The sequence below is a fragment of the Drosophila guanche genome, unplaced genomic scaffold (genome assembly GCF_900245975.1).
Source record: "Drosophila guanche unplaced genomic scaffold, DGUA_6, whole genome shotgun sequence".
NCBI classification, from domain to species: domain Eukaryota; kingdom Metazoa; phylum Arthropoda; class Insecta; order Diptera; family Drosophilidae; genus Drosophila; species Drosophila guanche.
In genome coordinates this window covers 2,638,788-2,652,023 of record NW_022995745.1, presented here as the reverse complement: position 1 = coordinate 2,652,023, position 13,236 = coordinate 2,638,788, and the positions used below count along the sequence as shown (strand labels likewise).

The 13,236-nt window shown below is 48.0% G+C and overlaps 2 protein-coding genes and 2 non-coding genes across 4 annotated transcripts; 2 read left to right on the top strand and 2 right to left on the bottom strand.

The window, feature by feature from the left end:
• Nucleotides 1-316: 316 nt before the first annotated feature.
• LOC117581344 (protein GPR107) lies at nucleotides 317-3,765 on the bottom strand. Its single transcript, XM_034268471.1, has 6 exons — nucleotides 3,423-3,765; nucleotides 3,183-3,293; nucleotides 2,975-3,120; nucleotides 1,962-2,910; nucleotides 1,501-1,902; nucleotides 317-1,421 (listed from the first exon to the last, which is right to left on the bottom strand). Exons 1-6 carry the CDS (start codon nucleotides 3,561-3,563, stop codon nucleotides 828-830), a joined length of 2,343 nt encoding a protein of 780 aa, XP_034124362.1. The 5' UTR covers nucleotides 3,564-3,765; the 3' UTR covers nucleotides 317-827.
• Nucleotides 3,766-4,139: 374 nt separating this feature from the next.
• Nucleotides 4,140-10,109, top strand: LOC117581343 (ABC transporter A family member 2). Its single transcript, XM_034268470.1, has 10 exons — nucleotides 4,140-4,441; nucleotides 4,523-5,111; nucleotides 5,176-5,319; nucleotides 5,447-6,962; nucleotides 7,022-7,532; nucleotides 7,594-8,279; nucleotides 8,339-8,477; nucleotides 8,536-9,378; nucleotides 9,452-9,517; nucleotides 9,576-10,109. The coding sequence occupies exons 1-10, from the start codon at nucleotides 4,224-4,226 to the stop codon at nucleotides 9,823-9,825; spliced, it is 4,962 nt and encodes a 1,653-aa protein (XP_034124361.1). The 5' UTR covers nucleotides 4,140-4,223; the 3' UTR covers nucleotides 9,826-10,109.
• Nucleotides 10,110-12,607: 2,498 nt separating this feature from the next.
• On the bottom strand, nucleotides 12,608-12,746 carry Trnay-gua. The gene is made up of 2 exons: nucleotides 12,710-12,746; nucleotides 12,608-12,643 (listed from the first exon to the last, which is right to left on the bottom strand). It is a non-coding gene; the product is annotated as a tRNA-Tyr (tRNA).
• A 199-nt stretch (nucleotides 12,747-12,945) lies between these two features.
• Trnay-gua lies at nucleotides 12,946-13,048 on the top strand. Its single transcript has 2 exons — nucleotides 12,946-12,982; nucleotides 13,013-13,048. It is a non-coding gene; the product is annotated as a tRNA-Tyr (tRNA).
• Nucleotides 13,049-13,236: the final 188 nt, after the last annotated feature.

The window sequence follows — 13,236 nt, the reverse complement described above, 5'->3', positions numbered from 1 at the left end:
GTTTAAAAAGTGCATCATGGCACAATATTTTGTCTACAATCATTTTGGATGTCTTATCAGAACAACGTCCCAAAGGTACACTTACGAAATTGCTTTGATTTTTATCGAACAACTTGGTAGAGAGTTTGGTTAAAAACATGAACTAAAAGTCAAAAGAACATCCATTCAAGTGCAAGAATCAATTAAAATTTGTACTGGGGAAATCCAATGGGGACTAGTTATATGATGCATTCTATCCTCGTTTATATATTAAAGCTTTGTTATTATATTCATTAAAATTATTCATAAATTTAAACATATACAGTATATAGTAATTTATATATGGTAATAGTAGAGGATGGGGGCAGGGAGGGAGAGTCAGAAGCAGCGTTCGGTGCGTTCGATTATTAAGTAATTATTTACAAATGTGTCTTCCGCGTGGGCGCTGGACGGGTTGCCTTCTCCCTCGCTCTCCTCTCTGTCCATCTCTCTCTCTCTCGCCGTGGAGTCCACTTGCAGTTGCGCCGTTCGATTGCTGCACAAATTGAGATTATTCTTCTCTGTTTTGTAGCTCCTTCTGCTGCCTTAGGTGTACGATAATGATCTAAACTCAAGTATTATTTGTGGTGTATACAAATAAAGACCAGCCACACACACACACTCACGCACAACCTCTGGGGTCTCTGCCTATTGCCTAGAATTTAACGGCGAAGATCTGGGCTGTGGCCTCTAAAGACTATGCATTGGAATATTATGTATGTAGATTGGATTTTGATTGCTTGTTGTTGTGTGTGTTCTATGGGTAAGGTTCTGGGGAAAGGGGATGAAGGAGGGTGCTGCCTTATCGCCTAATCGTATTCATGACTTGATTCTCGTTTCGCGATTAGATTCTCGCGCTCATCCTCATTGCCCTCGATGATGGTGATGCCACCAGTGGAGGCGGTGCCATGGCTGCCACTACGATTCAGTGGCTTGATGCGATGCACCGTTTCGGTGAGGCCGGAGCCAGTGAGCACCTCCACCTCATCATCGTCATCGTCGTCGGGCACCGTGAAGTATGGATGTGATGATACTGGACGGAATTTGTAGCCCGTCAGCACGAAGAACACATAGGTGGCCATCTCGCGAAACATCTCGTCCAGCCAGGCATACTGGAACACGACAGTCATCTGGAGCAGATCGACAATGATGCGCGTAAAGTAAATGTAGCAAACAATCATAATGTAGAACTGGCGGAAGAGCTTCAGTTTGCGCAAGTTGATGGCCGCCTTGCCATCGGTGGCCGAGGCCTCATGCAAATGGCGTATCGACCACACAATCGGAAACAGTATGGCGCCGCAGCACAGCAGATCCACAAAGAAGAAAATGTTGTGCCAGGTGCGGAATTCGGCATCGCTCTGATCCGATTCATCTGTGATGATTTGCGCCACATTTGCCAGGATCTATGCAAACAGAGGAACAGAGAGAAAAGTTCAAAATGAATGCTAGATGCACTCCATATGTGGAGAGAGTGTCACTCACCTGCAGTGGAATCACAATCATAAAGATCTTCTTGTCCTTGTCCGAGAGTATGTGCTTGATGAAGGTCCAGCCGGTGCCAATGAGTACGATGGTTATGAAGAGCACAGCGCCCTTCAGCAGATGTGCGATGTAGTAGAGTATGGCCCACGTTTCGACATGCTCGCCGCGCTTCTCAATGAAATGATAGTTGATCGAGTGGAACATCAGGGAGAGCGACTTGAGGAACACCAGCACAGCCATCAAGTAGTGTATTTTGTACACAGTATGCTTGCTCTTCTTCAGAATGAACACCCAGAACAGTCCGGACAAAAAGAAGAGCAGACTCATCATAAAGTACAGAGCGGGCAGGGGCATCTCTCCCGCCGACAGATAGTTGCCGTTGTTGTTCTCCTCAATGTCCACCTGCAACATAATGGTTGATTTTTAGCATCTAACTGACATGCCCCTTCTGCTGTACTCACATTAAAGGACACTATTTTGGGCGCATAGTAATTGGGACAGGCATGGAAGTACAGGTTGTAGAGGCCCTCATCCTGCAGTGTGGCCACCAGCATGGAGAACGTAAAGTTGTAATAAGTCACACCCTGAATGACTTGTCTGTCCAGTGGCAGCGTGGAGTCCTTGCACAGCGCATCCTGCGATTGCTTGTACGAATTGTACAAGCTATTGTCGGACAGACTTTCGCCGGGAAAGGGGCCCAGTTGCTCCGAGGGAAAGGGATTAACTGGAGCTGGCGCTACTTCTTCGGCATTATTGTCGTTGTCGGCTTTCATCTTGTCGGATTCAGTGTCAGGTGCAGCTGCTTTCGGTGCTGATGGTGGTGGTATTGAAGCCACCTTTGGCACTTCCACTGGCTCCTGCTTGGGGTCGGGTGCAAGATAATCTTCGTCCTCATCCTTGGGTACAGCTGCAGCAGCAGCTGCAGCCTCTGGTTTGATTTGCGATTTTTTCGGTGGTTTGTTTATGGAATTCATTAACGAATTAATACGCTTCTTGTCAAGGGTAAGTTGTTCCGGTGTTCCAGCATAACCGTGCACTCTGACTGGATCAGCAGGACGAGCAGCAGGAACAGCAGGAGCAGCTGGAGCAGCAGCTACAGCAGCAACTCCTTCCTTGGCTTTGGGGCTGGGCTTCACATCGGCTGGCACTTCGATTTTACCCACAACGGCGATTGATGGCGATGGTTTCAGGGCATGTGGCTGACGCAGCTCCTCCGTATCCATGGGCTCCTCCACTGAATGCTCGTCCATGTCATCGGCACCTTCGGCTGAGTATTGTGGCGGTGCATCGCGACGCTGCCGGAACAGCACAGAGTCACTGACCTTGGCCAAGGAGTTGCGCTTGTGGCGCGAGGCGATATCCTTGTAGATGTGTTTATTGTTCCATTCGGGTGAGCACTTGACGCGCACTCTGTAAAAGCAGAGAAGTGTGTTAGCGTATGTGTGTGTATGTATGTACAGGTGTGGCTACTCACTTTAGCTCTTTCAGATCGAGCACAAAGAACAGGATGGGTCCACTGGTCTGCATATTTGGCGGCTCCTCGAGGATGCATTTGTTTTGATGCGAGTCCAGGTAGGGATTCAATTGATCAATGGTGGTCTTGTCCAGCGACAGGCCAAACTGCACAGACAAGAGCAGTTAGAGGAGCTTTACGCTTAGAGTTTTCTCCTCTTCACACTTACCAAGTCCCCGGGATTCTCACCGTCAATCGTCAGCTTACTGAGCTGCACATCCAGATGGCCATTGGTATAGAAGCCGAATGTGCTCAGTGCTATGTAGGGCCGCATATCGTTCTGTGTATGATAAGTGGTTGTGGGTTAGAAGGAAATATGAGTCAGGTGCCCATTGGCATTGCCGGTTCGGGGATGGGTTGGGACAGGGGCCTTGGTGGGGGGCGGTGTCTGTCTCTTCCACAAACTTACGCGAACTTCCAGGTGATGTTTGCGCGACAGCACAGCATGGGGAGCGCTTGATAGTGTGACAAAAACTAGCAAAACTATTGATTTAATATTTAGGATGTGCGCCGGTGGCACCTGCTTCGCGAATATCCTCAGCGCACGCATTTTTTTTTTATTCTTTTTTTGTCTCTCTCTTTTGATGTTGTCGTCTCGTGGCACTTTTGTGACTTTGTGCCGGAATAGACAACAAGTTACTATGTGCCTGCTTGGATGGCAAATATACCAATTGATTGGTCTCGTTTGCCACTAAAATTAAGAATTTTTCACACCTTTGTCACATTTATTTAGTTTTTTTTTTTTTTTGAGGTTTTAAGTTACCGCTCTACCCTTAGGTAGAGGGGAATTATTTGGCCACCCGCCTTTCAAGGGGGAAATCGCCACGTCGTAATATGTAACTTGGTTACAGCTTTGCTCCAATACTTACCTGGCGTAGAGGTTATTTTCATTTATTTAGTTTTCATTTTCTTTTTTATCAAACCAATACGCCACCTGGCCAGTGTGACCGCGAATTTATCCCTTCAATATATCCGGCTGACCCTCGCGAATATACCGAAATATACCTTCGAAACCTTAAAATATACCGCACATATACCCAGGCAATAGTCAGGAAATCGAAATATGCTTGGAGAACAATGTTTTTTTGTGCCTTGTTTATTATGAAGTAAACAAAACGTAGCTAGTAACTAGCTAGACACAATTATTTAAAAAACCTAGTTTTAGTTTTTCCACGCCCCGAGACCATTGAGGGGTCCATTAAATTTCAATATGACAGCAAGATTTGGTCTGCTGTTCAAGCGCTACATTCAAATCGAGAAGAACCAATGGCGCCGAGTGCTGTTCGAGGCCATTGTCATGGTGATTATCATGATACTGATCCAGGGGAATCCCATAGCGCACACGAAGCAGCTGCTATTCCCACGGGCCGACACAGATCGCGAGCACGTGGTCGTCGCCCATAAGCTGAACGACCTAGATATTCTATCGTAAGCCAAAAAGCCAGAGGCCAGCCCATCTGGGCAGGGGGTAAGCCACTGCATATTGATATTTTCCCACCCTCCACAAAGGAATATGGTCGATAAGAAGCGGGATAAAATCAAGTACTATTTGGCCTACGCACCCAAGTCGGAGATTACCGAAATGCTGACCGAGGGCGTGGCCAAGAAACTGGGCATGCTGGGCGTCCTGGGGTACACGAGCAATGAGGATATGCAGAAGCAGTTCGATGAGCGCACCACCCTGGCGGGCATCGTGTTCCACGACTCGCCCAAAACCGAGGCACCCAAGAGCCTCTCCATTTCGATACGTTTCCCCAGTGAGTTTCGCACCATAAAGCCCTTCCTCACCGAGGATCGCCTCTGGCTGACACGCTGCACGGGCGCTGTGCGCGAGAAGCGCGACAATGCCAAGGACTCGGATACGAAGCAGGATCTCTACATACGCGAGGGTTTCCTCCAGGTGCAGCATCACATATTCCTGCAATGGTACCACCAACTGGTCAAGAAATATCCCAACAAATACACCGAGCCCCAGGTGGAGGTCTTCAACATACGACTAAAGGCGGCAACTGAACCCTGCGCCATGATGACTCTCGTCCGAATGCCCGCGTTTCTATACAATTTCATCTTTCTGTTGCCATTCTTGAATATTATCAGAGTGAGTCGCGTCTGGGTGCCCGTCCCGTCACAGAGAAGAATCAAATTTTCCCATCCATTTATAGAACATCGCTGGTCAGCTGGAGGATGGCGTTATGGTACATCAGTGGCACTATGGCTTCTCTTTCTGCACGCAGTATTCCTGTTTGTTTTTGGTGTTAATGCTGCGTTTGATGGTGACCGGACTTGGTGCCCTTTTGGTTTTGATTGTACGTTCCGTGAATTTCAAAATGCAACGATCGATAGTCGATGGTTGGCTGCTTGACAACACTGGCACAGCGATCGCTTTGCAGCACTCAAATAATCCGTTGTTCCTCTCTCTCCGCTTCAAAACAGATATTTTGGGTAATGGAAGATGGCGAATACACGGTCGAGGCAATGGCCGGAGCAATCTTATTCATATTCATTTACTACATTGAGCTGATACTCACTGCCATGGTGGTGGCCAAGCTCTTTGCCAATCCCATCAACGGCGTGCTCTTCGGCCTGGTCATGTGGCTGTTCAGCTATTCGGCATTTGGCATCATCCTGGATCGATATTGGGACGTGCACAGCTACTATGTGGCCTTTATACTGGTGTCGTTCTTCAACACGCAGTTCAGCTTCTGCATGCAGCTCTTCCATCACGTCATCGACTATCCCAGGGACCTCACGTACTACGACTTTACCGTGCTGTATGCCTCGGCAGCGTGCTGCCTCATCATCTATCTACTGGTCTTCTTCCTGGTGCAGTGGCGCTGTCCCGGCCGTCTGCTGAGTCGCCGCGTTCTGCGGAACAAGCCGCGCGTGGAAACACAAAGAAGTGAGGGCGCCATGTACGTGGGCCGATCGCCCAGCTGGCAAAACTTTGAGTTTGTCGACGCCGGCAGCGAGGAGATGATGCGCCTAAAGCACGTAAGCACCTCGCATCACGATTCCGAGCAGAAGATACTCAAAAATGTCTCGCTGCGCGTCTACAAGGGCGAGATTCTGGCCATACTCGGCCACATTGGCTCCGGCAAGCTCACTCTCCTGCGCCTAATGGCCGGCCTAAAGTTCCCGCTGCGCGGCAGCGTCTCCGTGTTGGGCAACGGCTACACGCCAAAGGGCACGACACGCCACCTGGTTGATTTTCGCTTCGACGAGCACGGGCTGAGTCGCCACCTGACCGTGCAGCAGACCATCGAGTACCATGTGCGACTAAAGCTGCGACGCGAGGACGAGGACCGCTTCAAGATCGAGAAGCGCAAGTGGCTGACGCTGCTCGACCAACACATCGAGAGCCGCGGCACGAAGATCGGCCAGCTAAGCTATGCCAGCCGCCGCCTGGTGGCGCTCTGCTGCTGCCTGGCGGGCAACACACAGCTCGTGATCCTCGAGGAGCCCACGCTGAAGCTGACGGGCGGCGAGGCGCAGAGCTTCTGGGCGATCATAAACCAGGAAAAGGAGACGCGCGCCATTGTGGTGGCCACGTACAGTGTGGGCGAGGCGGAGCATGTGGCCGATCGCGTGGCCATACTCAATCTGGGCGTGCTCGAGGCCAGCGGCACATCCTTCTTCCTGCGCTCCAAGTTTATCGGCATGCTGGATATGGTGGTCACGAAGAAGCCGCACGTGCCCGCCGAGCCCATTACGGACTTTATCAATCAATTCCTGTCGCACGTACAGCCCGACAACGAAATTGGCGACACGCTCACCTACAGGATTCCCCTATCGAGTCGCCCGCGCCTGCAGAAGCTCTGCCTGCACCTGGAATCGGATCGCAATCGGCTGGGCATTGATTACTTTCGCATTGTGAGTACCGAGCTGGCCGACACCTACATGAAGCTGGTCAAGTCGTTTCGTTTGCAAAAGCAAATCATACCGGATGTCAGTGAGTAGCCAGAAAGAGAGTTGTCCTCTGTATATGCTCCCCCCAATGTCTCCTTGCAGCACAAACCTTCAAGTATCAGGTGGTGTCCGAGAAGCAGCTGCGACGCCAGCGCATACGTGCCATGTTCTACAAGAAGATGATACATTCGGCGCCCAATATCTGGCCCATTATCATGATCTTCACCAGCTTCATACTGATAGCGGTCATTGCCAAGATGTCGGTGATGCTGGACGTGCCCAAGGTGCGCTCGAATGTCATCCAGATTGGCTTCACCGCCGCCGCTGATGTTAACAACATGCCGGACATCAAGGGCTGCGGCTACGTGGACATTCACTCGCTGACGAAGACGCATCACTACAAGCGGCAGGGAAACATGATGAGCTCCTTTACGAAGAACTCGTTCAAGTGCGAGAAGGGTCGCTATCGCGATGATCTCAAGAAAGTCAACGAACTCAAGAGCCTGGGGGCCGTCGAACAGGATGGCGATCAGATTATGAATGGCTACATCACACAGGACATATTCCATTCGGCGCCAATGATGCTCAATCTGCTGCACAATGAGATGCTCAAGTGGGTTAACCCTCTCCTCTCTTCTGTGTTCTCTAACTAATTATCTTTCTGTCATCTGCAGATTGGCATATCCCGATGACAAGGAACATTTCGCTTTGGTCACCAATCATCCGCTGCCCACACCGCTGAGCATGAAGATCAATCTGATAGACAATAAGATTGCGCACATGAATGCGCCGCTGGCATTGGGCTGCATCCTGCCGCTGGCCGTCTCTGTCTTCATTATTCCCATCGTAGAGGAGCAGATCTCACAGCTGAGGATCCTGCAGATCATTGCCGGCCTGGGCATGCCCATCTATTGGGGCGTCAACATATTCTGGGACCTGTTCACGTACCTCATCTACTCGGTGATTATTGTCGTAATTATGGCCGTGATGGGCATCGGTGGCTTTGGCTCGTATGAGAATTTCCTCATACTGGTGCTGATGTGCCTCTATGGCTTGGCCGCCCTCACCCACACCTATGTGCTGTCGTTCTATGTGAATACCTCGCGCATACGAGCCTTCCTCTCCTCGCTCCTGCTGCACGGCCTCACCGGCATTGTGCTCTACATTTTCTACTGGGATGTGGCCAACAGCAATGAGATTTTCTTCTACGGCGCCTGCCTCTTTCCGGGCTTCTCGATGCTCGATGGCATTAGCAACATTTACACGCAGTGCCTCGAGGAGATGCTCTGCCAGGACAAGTGCGAGAAGACACCATCCTGCACACTGGAGAACATGCAGGAGATGGTGCCCAATTGTGAATGTAAGTGGCGGCACATTCTGCAACATTTTCAAGCTCTAATTTCTCTTTTCTTTGCTCAGTTCATTCGTATTTCACATGGAGTTCGCCGGGCATTATGCCAGCCATTGTCTATATGGTTGTGTCAAGCCTGCTGGGCGGCCTGCTCATATTTTGGATTGAGCTGCATCGCAGGGAGAAGAAATATCATTCATCCAGAGAGTAAGACAAGTCCCAAGCTCCCCGAACTTCTGCTTAACCTTTACCTGTTCGTTTGCAGCTTGCGCGATCTGCGCACGGCCACATATCCCTTTGACGATGCCGACATGGCCGATGTGAAGCTGAAGATAGCCGAGTCCGATATGACCAAGTGCAAGCAGTCTGTGTTCCTGGTCGATCAAGTGGAGGCCAAGGTGCCCATGACGGGCACGCGGCTGAACACCGTCTCCTTTGCCCTCAACAAGTACATGAGCATGGGCATCTATGGCCGCCGGAATTCGGGCAAGAGTCACTTGGTGCGCCAGCTGGTGGGCATCGATGGCTTTGCCTTTGGCGAGATCTATGTCCGCGGGCTGGACCTCAAGCTAGACACCGACAAGATACGCACCTACATGGGCTACTGTCCGCAGCATGCGGGGCTGCTCATGGAGCTCACACCGCGCGAGCACATCCGTCTGCTGTGCATGATACGTGGCGTGCCGGAGCCAAAGATCAGCGAGAAGATGCGCGACTTGTGCCTCATGCTGAACATGACCGGCTGGATGCATCGCAAATGCGGCAATCTCACCGCCGAGAAGCTGCGCAAACTGAACGTGGCCCTCGCCCTGGTGGCCCACAACAAGATACTCGTCCTGGACGAGCCCACATGCGGTCTGCCCGGCACCACACGCGACGAAATCTGGAACATATTACGCTACATACGGCACTGCGGCAAGACGGTGATTTTTGCCACCAACGATGAGCTCGAGTGCAAGAAGCTCGGCGATTTCATCATACTCCTGCACGACTCCGAGATGGTCTCCCTGGGCAGCCTGCAGTATCTGCGCTATAAATACAGCACGGGCTTCTATCTGGAGGTGCGCCTCATACGCGATGGCAAGACGGTCGCCGAAACGATGGAGCAGTAAGAACGCAACAATTACTCCCTTTAAATTCATTTTCTCTTTCACATGTCTGCCTGCCTTTTCCTTCTACAGTTTGCGCAAAGATATGGAAAACTTGGCCAGATTTGTCAACTTTTTGCACGACAAATCGGTATTGGTGTATGTATAAGAATCTATTATAAATCTATTTATCTCTTCTATTAATCATTTATTTTAGTTCGCATACAAATCATTGGCTTAAGTATTATGTGCCCGTGGGCGATATTGTTTATTCGTATTTGTATGGCAGCTTGGAGAAGAACAAAATGCGATTGAATATCCAGGATTATTGCATTTATCAGGCGGATGTGAACAGTGTGGTTGAGCAGGTCCACGAGATGCGTGCTGAGCTAAAGCGTCGCATTGGCTCGAATGGGCAATTGCATCGTTTCACGAATCCATCGGACAAGGCTAAAGGCAATAAATAACCAAACGACGAAACAGCACAATAAAAAAACAAAAGTCCAACTTTAAATTGGGTCAAAACCAAAGCATTCCCAGCCTTGAATTCACATACACATGTACATACTCCTCTATAAGCATGTGCATATATTTGTTAGAAGCCATTGTCCTTAGACTGCCTGCCCATATTCAATAATTAACGATTTTTCCGTGCGAACGCACGTGTCTGGCTGCATAATTAAAAATGTGGCTGGGAATTGCTACCAGCCCTACCACCGCCATGTGGCCAGAGAGCCTTTAAAAGCTGAATAAATAATTAAATTCGAGAATTAACAAATTACTTTGTGTGTGGTGGCATTTTTGAATTGGAATTTGAATGCAGCCTCAATCGATAAACGATAGCGACCAGAATGAATTCCGTTGCTATGCTCTCTCTACCCCTCTGCCCATGCCGTATCACCGCTTATTTTGCGAAACGTATTGCCATGAGTGTGATGGCATTTTTGAATGGGAATTTAAATGCAGCTTCAATTCGATAAACGATAGCATCTCTCTCTCTCGGCTGTTGCTCTCTCTCCTCCTCCTCATCCGCTCATTCAACCCAAACAGCTCACGTAATGTCTCTATGATTATTTTTTGTTCTATTCCGTTTTACTCAGCTGCTTCGTGTTGCCCGCGCGCGTCATATTCGGCAACAGAGTGTAGTTTTTCTCTCCCTCTCCCGCTCTCTTCACAATTTCTTTGCTTCTATATATCTATGTCGGGGCTAGCTCCGAGAGTTCAGTGTAGTTGTGTTTTTGGCGTTAGTAGTACTTCATAAATGATTTTTTTAATCTAATATTTTAACAAACACAAAATCACTTTTCGCTGCTCGATCTCGTGCGCCGCCGTTTGTGTTCGTGTGTGTGTGTGTTTGATTGTGTTTGCTGTGTGAAACAGCTGTGCGCGAAAGAGTGAAACGAAACAACAAAAAATAATCCATAACCAGAGTGCAAAAGTACTAAGAATACCCGCTTACCCGCTTCCTACACCGACACCCACATCCCTTTCCTAATCTTTCAACCTTTTTGGTGAATGGAATGTCGTAGAATTTTCGCAATTTTTAGGGCCATCAATGACGACGCAGATAACGGAAGTAGAGTGCAACTGGATAACTGTAAGGAGACTAACAAAAAGTAGCATGCGTATTTTTGTGTGTGTGTGTATTTTCTGCCGGTAAAGTGTTTTTTTTTTGTATTGGCGAGGGCGAAGCTCAACATGTTTGAAGGCCAAGGGCAGGGACACCATATTCATACATTATATATATGAATGTACGCACTAACATATGTAAAAGAAGTGTGTGTATGTTGCATTGCAAATTTTCTGCTATGGGCGCCAATAAATAAAATACATCTATTATTTTTCTGTCTGCATAACGGCGCATACACACACGGAACACACACATATGCGTTCTTTTCCCAAAGGGGCGTGTGTATTGCATGCGCATTTGTCATGCATCCGGGCGGTTGCATGCGTCAATCTATCCATCATTCCATCAATTTCAAATCTCGTTCCCAAGAGAGTCATAGAGATATAACGGGACGTGAGGCATACAGCTATGTATGCCGTTCCCAATTGGTTCATACTGTTTCTGTTCAATTCGCGGAAGATTTGCTAGAAGAAAGGACACATATTATTTAAAAAATTAAAGCCTAAAGGACTAAAGGCTCAAAGGTAGTTGTTAATAGTGGCAATGGAAAAGTTTACACAACTTTAGCAATGGCATTGGAAAAGGCAGGAGAGCCAGAAGCAGCAGCAGCAGAGCGCACAACCAATAGAAGAATAAATAAATAAATAATTGCGTTTACAGGCAGCTAGAGAGCGATGGAAGGAGATTGAGGTAGAGAGTGAGAGAGAGAGAGAGCGATTACTACTATTTGCCAATCAATTATGCACTAATGTCGCAGACACCGATGACCACAGCCCATCGTTAGGAATAAATTGTTATCATTAAATGTCAAACACACAATCGCACCAATCGCGATACAAAATCAAGTTGGGGAAACGCTGGCAGCTGGCGTAGAGAGCGGCGAGGGTTTCACGGTTATATGGCACTGCAATAACACTCAGTGTACTCCGCACCACACATCAGAATATCGGCCTTACAATCCCATTTATAACGTCCCACGTCCACCTACACCAACCGGGGTGAGTGCAAAATAATTGAGAATTATCTAATGGAGTAATATCGGACGTAGACGCAGACGTACGAACGAGAATATTAGGAATACATTTCCATGTGACCAAACCTCGCAATAAAATGGTATGGTGTGTGGTGCTGCTGCTGCAGATGCAAGCCCCATGATGTGGAATGCCGCTAGTGTCATGGGTTTGGATATTTGTCAATATTTGGTAGGGATTTATCTACAAAAAATCATAAAAAAAAAGTGTTCCATCGAGACGGAATGTTATAGTCGTTCTGGTCTAGTCGTTATACCCTAGAGTTTTTCCATTATCAGATCCAATCATTGGGATAGTTTGTAGTGCTATTCCTTTTATGCGTGTCACATGTCAACTGTCAGGTGAGTAATTCTCATACATCTCTCGTATGGCATCTTATCATGTGCGTAGATAATATTAATATTAGTCATCACATGATGGGAGTGTGCGGGGTTTCTTTAAGGGTTCCACGAACACACCCATATCAGTCATTCAGTCATAAACAAGTCACACTTTTAGCAATATAAGTTTCGCGTGCCGAGGGTCCAGTGTCCATTGTTCAATGCAGAATAAAAGTGTGCAAAATATGTGTATGCATACACACTCGTATCCTTCGAGCCGGATTTGAACCAGCGACCTATGGATCTCTGTCCTACTTATGTACATGTACATATGGCACAACATTTGATGTGCCATGTGCCACTGTCCCATCTACAGTCCACCGCTCTACCAACTGAGCTATCGAAGGTCTCCGACAATCCGCTGACAATGCTGTCATTTCATTTCATTTAAATCGCGTTCATCTCGGGTCTTGCATTATTTATAACTAAAATATATAGCATACCTTTCACTTTTTCCCCTGAGCGAGAGTTCAATGCCGTCAGTGCCCATGCCCGTGCCCCGTCTTTCATCCAGCAGTCGCTCGTTGGAGCGCCTCCAAATGTGCCCCTTCGATAGCTCAGTTGGTAGAGCGGTGGACTGTAGATGGTGTTGCGGTGCAATTTGCAAACAGAGATCCATAGGTCGCTGGTTCAAATCCGGCTCGAAGGATACATCCCTTTTTTTTCTATATTTTTGCATCTTTTAAAAACGAATTAGAGTAAATACAAAGGATTTTAAACTTGAGATCACAAACAAGAGGTTCAAAGGGGTGGGAGTATATGTCAAGTACATGAGAGTCCCAAAACGTCTTCCCTTCGATTCGTATCAATACATATACATTTTATTGCATAATAAAA